The 15,203-nt window shown below is 32.7% G+C and overlaps 1 protein-coding gene across 6 annotated transcripts in view; it reads right to left on the reverse strand.

Moving 5' to 3' along the window:
• Positions 1 to 3,489: 3,489 nt before the first annotated feature.
• LOC131946388 (spermatogenesis-associated protein 1) overlaps positions 3,490 to 15,203 on the reverse strand; it is a 62,006-nt gene continuing 50,292 nt past the window's right edge. The window contains exons 9-14 of one of the 6 annotated variants that reach the window (XM_059307121.1): positions 14,956 to 15,022; positions 14,298 to 14,423; positions 12,331 to 12,506; positions 10,845 to 10,943; positions 4,792 to 4,916; positions 4,108 to 4,761 (exon numbers count right to left, since the gene is read on the reverse strand). In XM_059307121.1, the coding sequence (XP_059163104.1) occupies positions 4,806 to 4,916; positions 10,845 to 10,943; positions 12,331 to 12,506; positions 14,298 to 14,423; positions 14,956 to 15,022 (579 nt within the window). In that variant the 3' untranslated portion in view covers positions 4,108 to 4,761; positions 4,792 to 4,805. Of the gene's footprint in view, positions 4,917 to 9,968; positions 10,027 to 10,844; positions 10,944 to 12,330; positions 12,507 to 14,297; positions 14,424 to 14,955; positions 15,023 to 15,203 lie in introns of all 6 variants that reach the window. The other 5 variants (XM_059307123.1, XM_059307119.1, XM_059307118.1 and 2 more) reach the window with 5 other exon arrangements.

Genomic DNA, 15,203 nt, shown 5'->3' on the forward strand with positions numbered 1-15,203 from the left:
TTTTATTTATTGAGATATTTTTATAAAATTTGTGGCATAGACCTTACAATTAAAAGTTCTTTCATGACATACTCCAGAAGTCTGCAATCAATAGTTAATTTCAGTTTGGACTACCTACTATAAAATAAATTTAAGTCGTTAAATAAACAAACCTTACTCTAATACTAACAACAAGACACTGCTGCAAGTAAAAAGCACGCCATGTGATGTGTTTGCATTTGTGTTTCCAAAATCTATATCAACGGTCTGACTGACACACTACCACCAGCCTTATATTATAGATTCCTTATAATTATGTTTCAAATTCTCATTTGATGGATCTGTATTCTGGGCATGTGAAAAGGCAAAAATTATCTTGAAGATTTTTTTTTCATGTGGTTGTGATGATAATGGAGAGCAAATTTATTCTGTAAATACACTAGTGTAGCTATTACGTGCTCATTTGTTCTGTAAACCTGTATCTCAGCAAATGGCACACTGGCAAGAAATAGCCACCAGAATAGCAATGGCAGCACAGGCTTTCAACAGACTTGCTAAGATCTGGAACTTATCCTCACTGCAGCAGAGAACCAAAATAAGGATTTATAAGTCTAATGTACGTTCATGTAAGATGGTGTAGATCTAGTAATTTTTTTTTCAAGTAAAAAATTCAAAACAATTTAAATATCAGCGCGTGTATAATGTGCTCGCTTGGTCAGGTATATAGGGCTAACGGTCAGCGCGACTACAAAAAAAAGGGGAGAGGCGGTTTGTTATGGGAACCCATGCAGTGTAAAGCTAAGTAAATGTAATAAATGGCGCCACGTTGATTAGCCGAATTTAATCGAACCCATATAGTCGTTGATAGCTAGACAGCCACAAATGGCAGTAAAAAGTTCGGTCTACAGCATCTTTAATTTAAAAAAAAAAACATGCATGACTGCCTGCAATCTCTGACTCTTTATAAAAAATAAGAGTGTGTAACGAAAGCCTTTAAAATCGAGAGGCAGGGCACACAGCGTCCATGAGCGATCACTCTTTCAATAAAGAACAATTTTAGTCTTATCACATTCACGCGATAAGTTAACATGCCGTAGAATTAAGAATATCTTGGAAAAGTTTAACTCCCAATTATTATTTAGACCTAGTAATAGATGTTACTGAAAATATCAAATCCCTATACTACATTATTAGTTAATGTACACATTGCATGTAAATGAATTAGTAATTTTGCAGGTCTGTATTGAATAAAGTAAAAAGTAAAGTTCCCTTTCAAACCTGACGGTCTATAGGGCAAATAACAGTGACCTCGGCATAGGAATAGTATAGTGTGGTCAGCACTATGCCCAGCCGCCTTTACTTTCCCTAACGTGAGTTAGGTGCCCATCAGAGTTGGGTGGACTCAGGGACGGTCTACTGACGAGCCCGGATTCGAACTCGAGACTTACGCGTTACCACTAGACCACTCCGTCCCATGTATTGAGAGGTTTACTAAATTTTTGTGGACGTCCACAATGGGGGGGGGGGGGGGGGGGGGGGGCTAAAATCCCAAATTTTTGTGGATGTCATAAATGGATGACCCCAAATCCTTCTAATATTTCCAAGCTACCTCCAAAGTTCATACACAGCCAGGGGCGGCGCTACCTATAAGGCGGTCGCCTAGGGCGCTGTCCATAGGGGGGGGGGGGCGCCAAAATGGGTTTGAAAAACAAATTGAAAGTTTGAGGGGGGTGCAAATCGAAAGTTTGTCCCCGGGCGCCGGGAAGGGTCGCTACGCTTCTGATAATATGGGGGCACACAAAAAATTGCGGGGGGGGGGGGGGGGCTTTTAATAAGTTTTGCCTAGGGCGCTAAATAACCTGGCGCCGGTACTGTAGACAGCAGCCGTGGATGCCAATGTAGTTTACAGTAACATTAGGTTAGCTCTATTGATTTCATGCTCCAATATTTTGTGAGTCCCAAACATGGAACAGTTGTATGGTTCCATGACATATAATCTGAAGGACAAAATGTACCAGGACAAATGATCTCATGGACAAATGATCTCAGACAAAATTTCACACAGCAAAATAATTAAAGTACTTAGGATTATTAACATTTTAAAAAATTGATTGTCAGGAAGCTTTTTATTTACTTTTTACACATAATAATTGTAAGGAAGGGATCATAACATAGACTAGGTCTGTGACTTACATTAAACATATTAAAATTGGTAGATTAAAACTAATTTTCAATGGACAGTAGGTCTATATAGTCTAATATACGAAGGGATATTGATGAGTTCATCCTACCACATTACGTGGACAAAGCTAGATCAAAGGGAATTGCTCATATATTGATGGAAGGCTATAAAAACACCAATTTGTAGCAAGATGGCCGCTCACATTGTTGGCAGAGACCTAAAAGAGCGGACATCCGCTCTCTGTAAACAATACAACTGTCGTCTGAAGTCAACAGTGTGGTCTTTGAGCCAAGTTTTTGAAGTGTGCATGCAAACAAAAGAGTTTCTTTTATGATGAGGCAGCTTTCGTCACATGGCAGAAAGACATCTGCACTTTTAAGAAGTCACGCTAGTCAACAGCCAGTAGAGAAAAGTTAGTGGTAACTAACTTTATGTTGATGATGTCAACTTTGTGTTGATGATGTCAACTTTGTGTTGATGATGTCAACTTTATGTTATGTCAACTTTGTGTTGATGATGTCAAGTCAACTTTGTGTTGATGATGTCAACTTTATGTTGATGATGTCAAGTTTATGTTATGTCAACTTTGGGTTGATGATGTTAAGAAAGAATGGTTTTATGTCGCAAACCTGTTTGAAAAACTATTTCACATGTTTGGATTATTAGTGTGGTATCCATCATTATATTATTATATATTTATAATTTTTTTTACTTACATTTATAAAAAATATGTTTTTGTAGTCTTATGATGCCTTGTTTTATTTAACCAGTTGATTTTAGTAGATCTAACAATTATTATGTGTAAAAAAAAAAGTAAATACAAATTTAAAAAGTATATAGGCCCTACAATCAATTTAAAGATTAAAAAAATTGATTGAATACTGAGATCATTTGTCATGTCACTGTTGTACTTGTAGTCTGTCTGTAGTTCACTTGGCCAGTAACACTTGATTTTTTACTCAAACAAGTCAATGTTTTTTTGTTCACTTGGCCAGTAACACTTGATTTTTTACTCAAACAAGTCAATGTTTTTTTGTTCACTTGGCCAGTAACACTTGATTTTTTACTCAAACAAGTCAATGTTTTTTTGTTCACTTGGCCAGTAACACTTGATTTTTTACTCAAACAAGTCAATGTTTTTTTGTTCACTTGGCCAGTAACACTTGATTTTTTACTCAAACAAGTCAATGTTTTTTTGTTCACTTGGCCGGTAACACTTGATTTTTTACTCAAACAAGTCAATGTTTTTTTGTTCACTTGGCCAGTAACACTTGATTTTTTACTCAAACAAGTCAATGTTTTTTTAGAACCTGATCATGTTGATCAACTTTATTAAAAAAATCAAAGTTCAACTGAATAGTCCTACATTATACAAGATTAATCATAGATCTATATAAAATGTAAAATTATTTGTTTTCATCACTGAATCCGTAAAACACATAGTGTGTTGCAGTAAAAAAAAATGCAATAAAATTAAACAAAACATTTATTTTGTAATTTCAAGTCAGCTTTTAATAATTTGTGTATTGATTAATTTAATAATTTGTGTATTGATTAATTTAATAATTTGTTTATTGATTCATTTAATAATGTGTGTATCAATTCATTTAATAATGTGTGTAAATTTTAATAAAATTTTGGGTTTGAATTGAGTTCAGATTTCAGGGATAAGCTCTTGAGGTGATATGTCAGTTAACTCACTGTTTGAAATATTGGATTGATTGGTCAAACCAAAATCTGCTTAATATATCCAATCAAATAGGAAACAGATGACTCATTCATTAAAAGCTCTACAAACTTGAGATGACTCATTAATTAAAAGCTCTCCAAACTTGAGATGACTCATTCATTAAAAGCTCTCCAAACTTGAGATGACTCATTAATTGAAAGCTCTCCAAACTTGAGATGACTCATTAATTAAAAGCTCTCCAAACTTGTTCTAAAGAAATGATCCTTGAACTCAGGTTGGCTATTGTATGAGGTGTTAATAGTGGCCAGCTGTTCTTGTCTACTCTTCTCCAAATTCAGTTTTCTTTCACTCAGTTCTGCTCGAAGTGCACGCAGTTCTCCTTGTGCTTGATTACGAAGCTGTAAAAGAGAAACAATGAAGGGGGAGTAGAGTAACCCACCTTAAGCTCATGGTGGTCTAGTAAAAACCACCTAAGACTTATGGTGGGGTAGAGTAACCCAATATAGCTAGACTCATTTTGCTGGTTCTGTAGCTAACATCTTACTCCATTCAGGACAAATTGACATTGCTTCACATTATTACAAATTTCAGATCAAATTGTCATTGCTTCACATTATTACAAATTTCAGATCAAATTGTCATTGCTTTACATTATTACAAATTTCAGATCAAATTGACATTGCTTCACATTATTACAAATTTCAGATCAAATTGACATTGCTTCACAATATTCAGTCAATAAAAATTCCATAAAAACAGTTACATTTTTATAAGATTACAGTTGCATACACAATAGTTTGAAAATATAGCAGTTACAAATGAGTTCAATATTTAAATGGCTTGTGTCTAGTACATGAGATTCCTTTGCTAAAAAAAAAATCCTTGGTAAAGCTGAATTTAAAGCTGTTGCCTTGTGATGAGAGCTTAATGTCGCTGTTGCCTTGTGATGAGAGCTTAATGTCGAACAGCCTCCAGCTGCTGCCCGCGTGCTGTTTTAATGGCTACTCTATTCTGCATGGCCTCAGACCTGACGGCTTTCATCTCCACCTGGGCTTGTACTCGTAGCTGTTGAAGCAGGGGAGATAACCTTTACAGTTTCACAGTGAAAACACCTTCTATGTGGACAGATATATTTTGTGTATGTATTTATAGAAACGTATATTGTCTTTGTGGGCCATTTATACCATGAAAGATTTTGTTTGAAAAAATATTTTCTCATAAAGGTGCAATTTGATCTATTTGAAGTATTTTTTATCTTCCCACCATGTTTTAGTTGAGTTTATTGCTGACATAATGAACCTCAAGTCATAATAACATGACTGAATGCCTTGCTACATAATGAACCTCAAGTCATAATAACATGACTGAATGCCTTGCTACATAATGAACCTCAAGTCATAATAACATCAAACTGAATGACTTGCTACATAATGATACTAAAGTCATAATAGCATCAAACTGAATGCCTTGCTACATAATGATACTAAAGTCATAATAGCATCAAACTGAATGACTTGCTACATAATTCATGTAGTTTTTTTAGTATACTAGAAAATGTGATAATCCTTTGAAAAACTGTATCTGAGATGAAGATTAAAATTTTAAACTAAAAAATTATTGCTGGACCAAATCTTTAGTTATGGGCAAAAACTCCGACATTAATAATAAAATCAGAGCCCACTGAACTAGCTATCACATACATGTAACACAGATACATTCATGTAACACAGATATGTTCATCTCAAGATGCATTGAATTCAATATAAAAAATTCTATAAATAACTTTAGTCTTATATATATATATATACATAAATATGAAATGACCAGACCCTGTAAAGGACCATGACTTCTGTGTTTATTAAGCAGTATATACCTGACAATGCCCAGGTTTAGGAATTTCCTTTTTAATTTAATGTCTATATGCAAATATGGACGTTTGAGAAAATTACACATAATGGTAATCCTAACTCTAAAGTTAACCCTAACCACAACCAACGAAAACAAAAAAAAACAAATGAAAATGCAAACACAAACTCAAAAGTAACACAAACTAAAAATAAACGAAAACAATAACGCAAATATAAAAATAAACATAGAGAACATTTTGGAACAGCTTCTAAACTGTTACTGATAAAAAAAAAATAATTAATAAAAAGTACATTCTGTGTATAAAATAAATAAAAGGTAGTTTTTAAAATACCTGTGTTTTACTTACCACATTGCACTTTATCAAACCATGCTATTTAGATAATTGTTTTTTTTTTTACTAACATCAAATTGTCACCTTTTTTCTGCTTTTTCAAATTATTTTTAAGTCATTTAGTGTGTAATTGGTAAAAAGGGATGTAATTTGTAAACTTTTTTCAAACAAAATTTGAATTTTTGTGAAGGGTATGTATTTAGATTTAGTTTAAATTTGTTCTTTGCACATTACGTTAATTAAAACGGTAAGTTGTAAAGTGAAAATGTGTTTTAAAAATGATCAATATTGAGTTTTCTTAATCATCAATATAGATTTTAGTACAAATATGAACACTTTAAGACTATTACAAAATGGCGATTAAGTTGAGTTTTTTACTATAACCATGAATTACACAAACATACATTTTACATATATATATATATTATATAACATTAATTATATAAAATTAATTACATCCCTTTTTCTGATCCATTACTTCCCTTAATCAGGATAAAAAATTTTAGAATTTGCATGGATTGGTAAAGTGCAATGTGGTAGGTAAAAAAAAGGGTATTTTAAAAACTACCTTCAAACTATTTTATACTCTAAATCAGGGGTCTCCAAACTTTTCAGTCCGAGGGCAGCATTAACTATCAAATTTCACTTCGGGGGCCAGTTTCTTCCAGGCATGTCTTTGGTTTTTCTGGGCAAAAATTCCTCAGCCATCACCATCAAACGTTTTTTTCTGTGGACAAAAAGATCTCCGTGGGCCGGATGCGGCCCGCGGGCCGTAGTTTGGAGACCCCTGCTCTAAATGTACGGTTTACTAGTTATTGTTTTTATCAATAATAGTTTTGAAGTTGTTCCTAAATGTCCAACATTGTGGTTGCATTTATTTTTTGCATTAAAGTTAATGATTGCGTCGTTAGCTTTTACATTTCCATTTGGGTTATTGTTTGAGTTAATTTTTGTGTTTATGTATGCTGCATTTAAGTTTATGTTTGCATATATTTTTTAGCACAGTCCTTGACATTTAGTTAATCTCTAATTCCAGGGCCTGGCCAGTACAGCTTATATATATATATATATATATATATATATATATATATATATATATATATATGTATATCTATAACTGGATGTGTCTATAATTATGTGAGTGTTCATGTGTGTATTTATTTATGTTTGTATGCACATATATGGGAAACCGAAGGACACTTGCCCAAAAGCTGTTTTCCTGAATGGACAAATGCCAGAATGTACTAATCCCCAAAAGCCATTGCCTGAAAGCTGTTTGCCCGAAAAATGTTATTATTATATATTACTAAGTTGAAATTTATGATAAATTTGATTTTGATATTTTGATAATCAACAAATTTTTTTAAAAATTTTAAGCATAAATTTTTTTATAGCTTTAACATTTAGCTCTTATTTTTGAAAACTGAATTTTTTGATATCAAGGTGTCCAGTGCTGGTTAGTTTTTATTCCACTACCCTGACATCTAACAGTTTCTTTTTTACATTTTCTTAATAATTACATTATATTTATTGTAATTATGTTATAAATTAGGGGTGAATCTAGTAAAATTCTTGGTAAATTTGAAAATTTTGTGAGTTTTATTTTGTGCTATATCAACGCTAGTATACTTGTTTGGTATTGAATTTAAGAAAAGTTTTTTGCCTAGTTATAAAAATGGAAGTTGGGTGGGGGGGGGGGGGGGGGGGGGGGGGTAAAATATATACTGAAATAACTAAAAATCAAGTTTAAAATATAAGCTGAAATCACTAAACATTAAGTTTAAAATATAAACAGAAATTACTAAACATTGTGTTTAAAATATAAACTGAAGTCACTCAACATTAAGTTTAAAATATAAACTGAAATCACTAAATAATCAAGTTTAAAATATAAACTAAAACCAGTAAACATTAAAAATGTTCTTTTTTATTTCTAAAAAACTCTTCAATGCGAGTATGTGATACCACACATTCTAACAACAACCCCCCCCCCCCATCTAACAAACACACTTTTCTTTTATCACAAATAATCAGAAAGACCCCCCCCCACCAGAATTATGACTTCATTTTACACTTAGTGTAAACATTTTTATGTTCACTTTTGGTTGTTGTTTTTTTTTTTTTAAAATAAAATGTACAATCTCTGTCGGTTTTGTTTTTTCAATTGTGTTTTTTAAATTCAATGATCAGTTAGTTGAGTTAGTCATTCTTTAGTTGAACCCCAAAAACATGAGAAAAGATTAGATGTCAGTTATGGAGCAATTTGATACCAGCACAAGCAGGTGATAACATTCAGGAGGTGATACAAACGTTACATGCAGGTAATACAAACATTAAAAACAGGCAAAGTCCTCACATATTTCCTTATGTTACACAGCCAAATTAGTGAATAGTATTAAACAATCAGATGCTGAATTTTTAAAAAGTTTACATGGCAATATGTAGATAAGCATTAAGTAAATTAAATATGTCATGCTGAAAATATATGAACCATTTTTATAAATTGACTAGAATGTAATAAGTCAATTTTTAAAAACATATTGTAAGCAGTAAAGTTTTTTATTTTTTATAGCAATTATATAAGTCATGTAAATAAAATAGGTGTTTTCTTCAAAATTTATTTGGCACATCAAGGTGCTTATTAACAGAAAGTGAATTAATTAAGTTCTGCCTTTGTAAATTAATTGATACTGCTTAAAATATACATGTACTGCAGCATGTATACAGAAATGAACAGTAAGCAGATACACAGTGCATGAGGGTATGGGCAAAATTCAGTGCAATAACATCAACAGTTCAAACTTGCAGCAAAAAAATAGTTGATACAGTAATACACAAGCCAAATCAGAACCAGCAAAATTGTCTTTGGACATTTCTACATTGGTGATAGCAAGAATAGTATCTAAGTATTATAAGACAATTGTGACCGATGTAAAATTTTATTGTATGAATGAAGAAGTCTAGTTAAGCTATTGTTTTTAAAAAATTAACAATTTGTTTTAAAAAATTATTGATTAGTTTAAATGAAACAAATAATGACATTTTCTATTTGTTTTAAAAAAATTATTGATTAGTTTAAATGAAACAAATGATGACATTTTCTATCAAACAAAGGAGAAACCTAATATATCTTACTGTATTGTATCAAGGAAATCACACATATATTGTGTTGTAGACATACAAAGAGGTGTCGCAAGGGGTATGGACCACTCCGGATGACACCATTTAGGGGATGATGCCAAGGCAAAAAATCGAAAATATTTTTGCCAGTTCAATGAATGGTTGATTAAAGTGAAATAGATAAATAATCCTGTGAAAATGGGGGGGGGGGGGAGGGACAACACACCATGATGTAAAGACAAGAATGCTACTTCTAGTTGTTTTATTAACTCAATGTAGGAGAACATCATTACTGTTAAGTACACAGTTTAAAGTTATCACCTGGGGGGGGGGGTGAATCCAAGTACAAAATTGTGTTGAATATTTTCAATAACTGATAAGTCAATCAATGAGCATGGTTAGGGTGACACCCCATAATGTTCGTTTTTCCACTTGAATTAATAGTGGATTAATATAACATGTGCACGAATTAATGCCATTAGGCAAAATGGGAGGGGGTGACACCAACTGCAGCTTTCACAGACATGTAATGATCAGTACAAAATACGTAGTCCACAGGGAAATAGATCTTTAAAAATATATACACACACACGCTTATAGACATTAGACTGATACACACACACTTATAGACATTAGACGGGAATAGATGCAACATTTTATTAATTTATGTAACTGTATGATTGGAATGGACTCGGAACATGGTTAGCCTAGAGCTAAGATTCATTAATTGACAATAAATATGAGCAGAAAATGGGAAGAAGTTTTGATAAAACTAGCATCAGTTGGCTAAACTGTACCTCTAGACAGGGTTTCAGGCAAGGCAGGAGGCCTCTCAACTTTTATAAAAATGTTTACCTGGCAGAGAAACAAAACAAACTGCCATTGGTATCACACAATTCATTGTAAATAACCTTCCTAGTCATAGAGAAATTAGTCGACACTTAAAATCTCAACTACTTTTTAAGCATTTCCTGTGGAATAGTTTGGTTTAACTTTTAAATCTAAACTAGATTTTAAATTTGTCCTGTGGAATAATTTGATCTAACTTTTAAATCTCCACTAGATCTTAGTTTTAAGCATTTCCTATAGTACATTTTAAGCTTTTCTTGTGGAATAGTTTGGTTGAACTAACATGTAACATCACACTAAGACTTTAAAAGCAGAAGCTGATACATAGTTGAAGGATCTTACAAAAAAAAAATTAAAGTACACACAATGACAAAACAAAGCATTAGTGAACATTTTTAACTTACTAGTGATCTAATACATTGATAGAGTTAAGAGTGCTTAGATTATGTTGATTTACACAACTACACAACACTGACTGTGAAATTACTAAACTATGTGATAGATTTAAAAATTGTTGTCACAAAGTTTAAAATCAAATTTTAATCATCTAATAGTGTATGCTCTGAACCTAGCGAAGTTGATAAAACTCGACTATTTAATGCAAAATTTAGAAATGTTAACTCAAGTCTTTAAAAATTATCTGCCTAAATTTAAATGTCCAAAGTGGTCAGAAGTGTTTGGTAATGAAAGCACCAAAAGCAAAACATGAGGACATCAGGCAAAACATGAGGAAATTAGGCAAAACATGAGGACATTAGGCAAATGCACATGAAAACTTAGTTCCAGTGAAAGCTTTGCGGCTTAAATAATAAACTGTTGTTTACCTTCATTTCTGCTGTTAGCTTCATTCTTGCATTTTCAACACGTCTCTGCAAGTCTTCTATTTCATGTTGGAGCTTTGTGCACTGGATGACATAATTGTTCTGGAACACAAAATTAAATGTTGTAACACAAAATTAGATGTTGATATTTTTCTTAAAACTTTACACTCACACATACAAACAAATGAACTGTTGTAACTGCATTTGATTAACTGAATGATTAGCTTTCCTTTATACCATGTCTGTTTTTACTATTTGATTTGTCTCCTCTAACATTTCCTGATTTTACCTGCATTTTACTATTGTTTATTTGAAAGCTTTTTTGTTAAAGTAAACAACTTCTCCTCTACTATCAAATAAAATTGACAAAAGGTTTTTGAAGTAGCTCAAGTGGCATTAGCAGTCCAAAAAAAAAGCCAAACTGTCTAACACATAAAGATATCAAACGCCAATTGAAAAAAATTCAAGTTGATTTGTGTTAGAAATTCTAAAGCTTGTCAGGAATTTCAGATTTAAATAATAAGAGAAATTAGAGAAACCAAAAAACTGACCAGTGGGAAATGACCAAAAAGTTGACCAGTGTTAAATGATCAAAAAGTTGACCAGTGTGAAATGACCAAAAAGTTGACCAGTGTGAAATGACCAAAAAGTTGACCAGTGTTAAATGATCAAAAAGTTGACCAGTGTGAAATGATCAAAAAGTTGACCAGTGTGAAATGACCAAAAAGTTGACCAGTGTGAAATGATCAAAAAGTTGACCAGTGTGAAATGACCAAAAAGTTGACCAGTGTTAAATGATCAAAAAGTTGACCAGTGTGAAATGACCAAAAAGTTGACCAGTGTGAAATGAAAAAAAAGTTGACCAGTGTGAAATGACCAAAAAGTTGACCAGTGTGAAATGACCAAAAAGTTGACCAGTGTGAAATGACCAAAAAGTTGACCAGTGTGAAATGACCAAAAAGTTGACCAGTGTGAAATGAAAACATTGAAATGTAGAAGGTGGCACAACAGAAGTCACTCAATAAAACAACAAAAATACATTTCACATTTTGTGATGTTACTTTTAAAATACTTTTCAAAGAAACAGAAGAAGGCACAGAACAACGAAACATTTTAGTATTAGTTACCTGGCCGTTCTGAAAGTTTTGGGGGGAAAAAATTGTCAATGACCTGCTTCTTTTAGTTTAGGGTAGAATGAAATAGCAAAAGGGTGGTGGGGGGGGGGGGGGGGACACATGCCTCGGCACAAAGACAGGTAGAAAGAAGAGCTCAATATAAGCACAGATTCACCCTAAAAAATGGAGCTAAAGGTTTTTAAGATTGAATCTTTAGCTCACCTATGATAAGGAATCTTTAGCTCTGTTGTAAAGGTGTCTGTGGTTGTGTTGGTGGTTGTGACAGTAATGGTTGAAGTGTGGTTGATGGTAAAGATAATGATGTTGAAGATTTACAGCAAGAATGTTTGAACACTAAAACTGGGCTCAACAACCTTAGGAGAGGGTTGGGCATCAATGATTTTAGGGTTCTTGTCCTTGGGTCCCTCCAGCGTGTTCATCAACTTCCTGTGCAGGGCCTCCAGCTCCTGGTGCAGACGATTGCTGTTTTCTTCTAATGGCGCCGTTTTCTTTTTCTCTTCAAAATATTTTTTTTTCCACATATCTCGAGCTAGATTTATTGTAGTCGAATGATAAATAAACAAATTAAATTAAAATATTAGGCCAAAACATTAAAAAATAGTCGAATGATAAATAAACAAATTAAATTAAAATATTAGGCCAAAACATTAAAAAATAGTCGAATGATAAATAAACAAATTAAATTAAAATATTAGGCCAAAACATTAAAAAATAGTCGAATGACAAATAAACAAATTAAATTAAAATATTAGGCCAAAACATTAAAAAATAGTCGAATGATAAATAAACAAATTAAATTAAAATATTAGGCCAAAACATTAAAAAATAGTCGAATGATAAATAAACAAATTAAATTAAAATATTAGGCCAAAACATTAAAAAATATTCGTTGTATTTATTTATTGAATGATAAATAAACAAATTAAATTAAAATATTAGGCCAAAACATTAAAAAATAGTCGAATGATAAATAAACAAATTAAATTAAAATATTAGGCCAAAACATAAAAAAATAGTCGAATGATAAATAAACAAATTAAATTAAAATATTAGGCCAAAACATTAAAAAATATTCGTTGTATTTATTTATTGAATGATAAATAAACAAATTAAATTAAAATATTAGGCCAAAACATTAAAAAATATTCGTTGTATTTATTTATTGAATGATAAATAAACAAATTAAATTAAAATATTAGGCCAAAACATTAAAAAAATATTCATTGTTGAAAATCTAAAAAAGAATAATTCATAAATTAAATTCTAAGGATAAGAATAATTGTTATTTTGGAATCACAAAAGCTGAATAGCATTTTAAAAACAACTGGTGACTGTCCTGGGCAGGTAAGGAGGATAAGATCAAATTTGTAGTTTTCTATCAACGTTTGCGATATTTCTGGGAACCGGACATTGTACTTAAATCTACTTCCAGTTTCTCAAAAGCCTATAACTTGAGTAGCCTACCATTTCAATTAGGTGGACGAAATTCCAAATTTAAGTATAACATTGTATGCACAGGTTTCTATCAACTTTTGAATGATTTCCAGTATTGAAAGTTGTACTTTATGTCTGTGTGATTTTGATAACTTGAGTACTGTTTCAGTTAGGTAGATGAGATTTCATGTACAAGGATAAGATCTTTTACTTTGGTTACTTTCAATTTTTGAGTGACCACCAATAACCCAAAGTGGTGCTTGACTTCATGAGAGCCTTTTAACTTGGGTGGACCTAATTTTATACAGTTATAAGATCTTATTTTTTTGTTTACGTCAAATTTTATACATAGTTATAAGATCTTATTCTTGTGATTAAGCAAATTTTGAGTGATTTACAGTGACCGAATGTGGTACTTAACAGTTTCCAATTTCTAAAAAAAAAAAAAAATTACTTCTACCAGACTTTCAAACTTTTCACAACTGGATGACCTCCACCTGACCTCAGTGGGTGACCCCACCAACAAGGCCACTGAGGCAGTGGTCAAATATTTGTCTATCATTTTACACCTTACAGCAAAATATTTGTCTATCATTTTGCCATAAGCAATTTATTAATTCATGGCTATTATTTTTAGTGTTGGGATCCTATAAATAGCATTCAGTTTTAGAAATTATTACTGCGTTTTTTCTGATATTTCAAAATATTGTGGTTTATTTTTCCTCACATAAAGATAAATATGGATCAAAATATTTGTGTGTGTTAATCTTAGGTGTCATCCATTATTGTCATCATAATGAGAATCAAATAATTTGAAAGATGTTGCAATGTAGTGCCATAGAATGTAGTTGTGGGAGTTATGAAGAGAGAATGTAGTCGTATCTACCTTCATTTCTCCTGTTGGTTGTCTTGTGCTGCAGCTGTTTGGCTTTCTTCACCAGCTCCTCCCTCTCCCGCTCCTGCTCCTGTCGGGACACCCTGGCCTCCTCAATGTCTTTCAGCAGCTGGTTCTCTGAGAAATTTATTTTAACCACATCATCACTCCCTTAAACAACAGCACTACAACAAGGCTGGTTCTCTGAGAAATTTATTTTAACCACATCATCACTCCCTTAAACAACAGCACTACAACAAGGCTGGTTCTCTGAGAAATTTATTTTAACCACATCATCACTCCCTTAAACAACAGCACTACAACAAGGCTGGTTCTCTGCATTCAACTTCCAAAATGGCAGACAGGAGCACTGACCTTGAAAAAGTGACAGAAATGTGCACTGACCTTGGAGTAAATGGGGAGGGGGAGCAGTGGAGTAAATGGGGAGGGGGAGGAATGGAGTCTTTAGGGGAGGGGGAGTAGAGTAGTACATGGGGGAGGGGGCAGTGGAGTAAATGGGGAAGCAGTAGAAGCCAAAATTCTAAACAAATATACGATCTTCTGGACCTTTATTTATATGACCTTCTGGACCTTTATATGACCTTGATAACCCTTATTTTATTGGTTTCTCATCCCTTCCCCTTTGTAGATTAGCTGAAAATTGACCTACTTTCATTTCTACGTTTTTGTTTTGCTGACTCTGTATCTCTGACTGTTGGTGATGAGGTTGTCAAATCCTAAAATGAAAAAAAAAACATTGCTAAGTAATTAAGTTGAGCATAATCTATCTGGTAGAAAAGTGTGAACCTGGTTCACTGAAGAAAACATTGGGTAGAAAAGTGTGAACCTGGTTCACTGAAGAAAACATTGGGTAGAAAAGTGTGAACCTGGTTCACTGAAGAAAACATTGGGTAGAAA

Source organism: Physella acuta, unplaced genomic scaffold (genome assembly GCF_028476545.2).
Source record: "Physella acuta isolate Inbredline_101_S28 unplaced genomic scaffold, ASM2847654v3 ptg000557l, whole genome shotgun sequence".
In the NCBI taxonomy this organism is placed as follows: Eukaryota; Metazoa; Mollusca; class Gastropoda; family Physidae; genus Physella; species Physella acuta.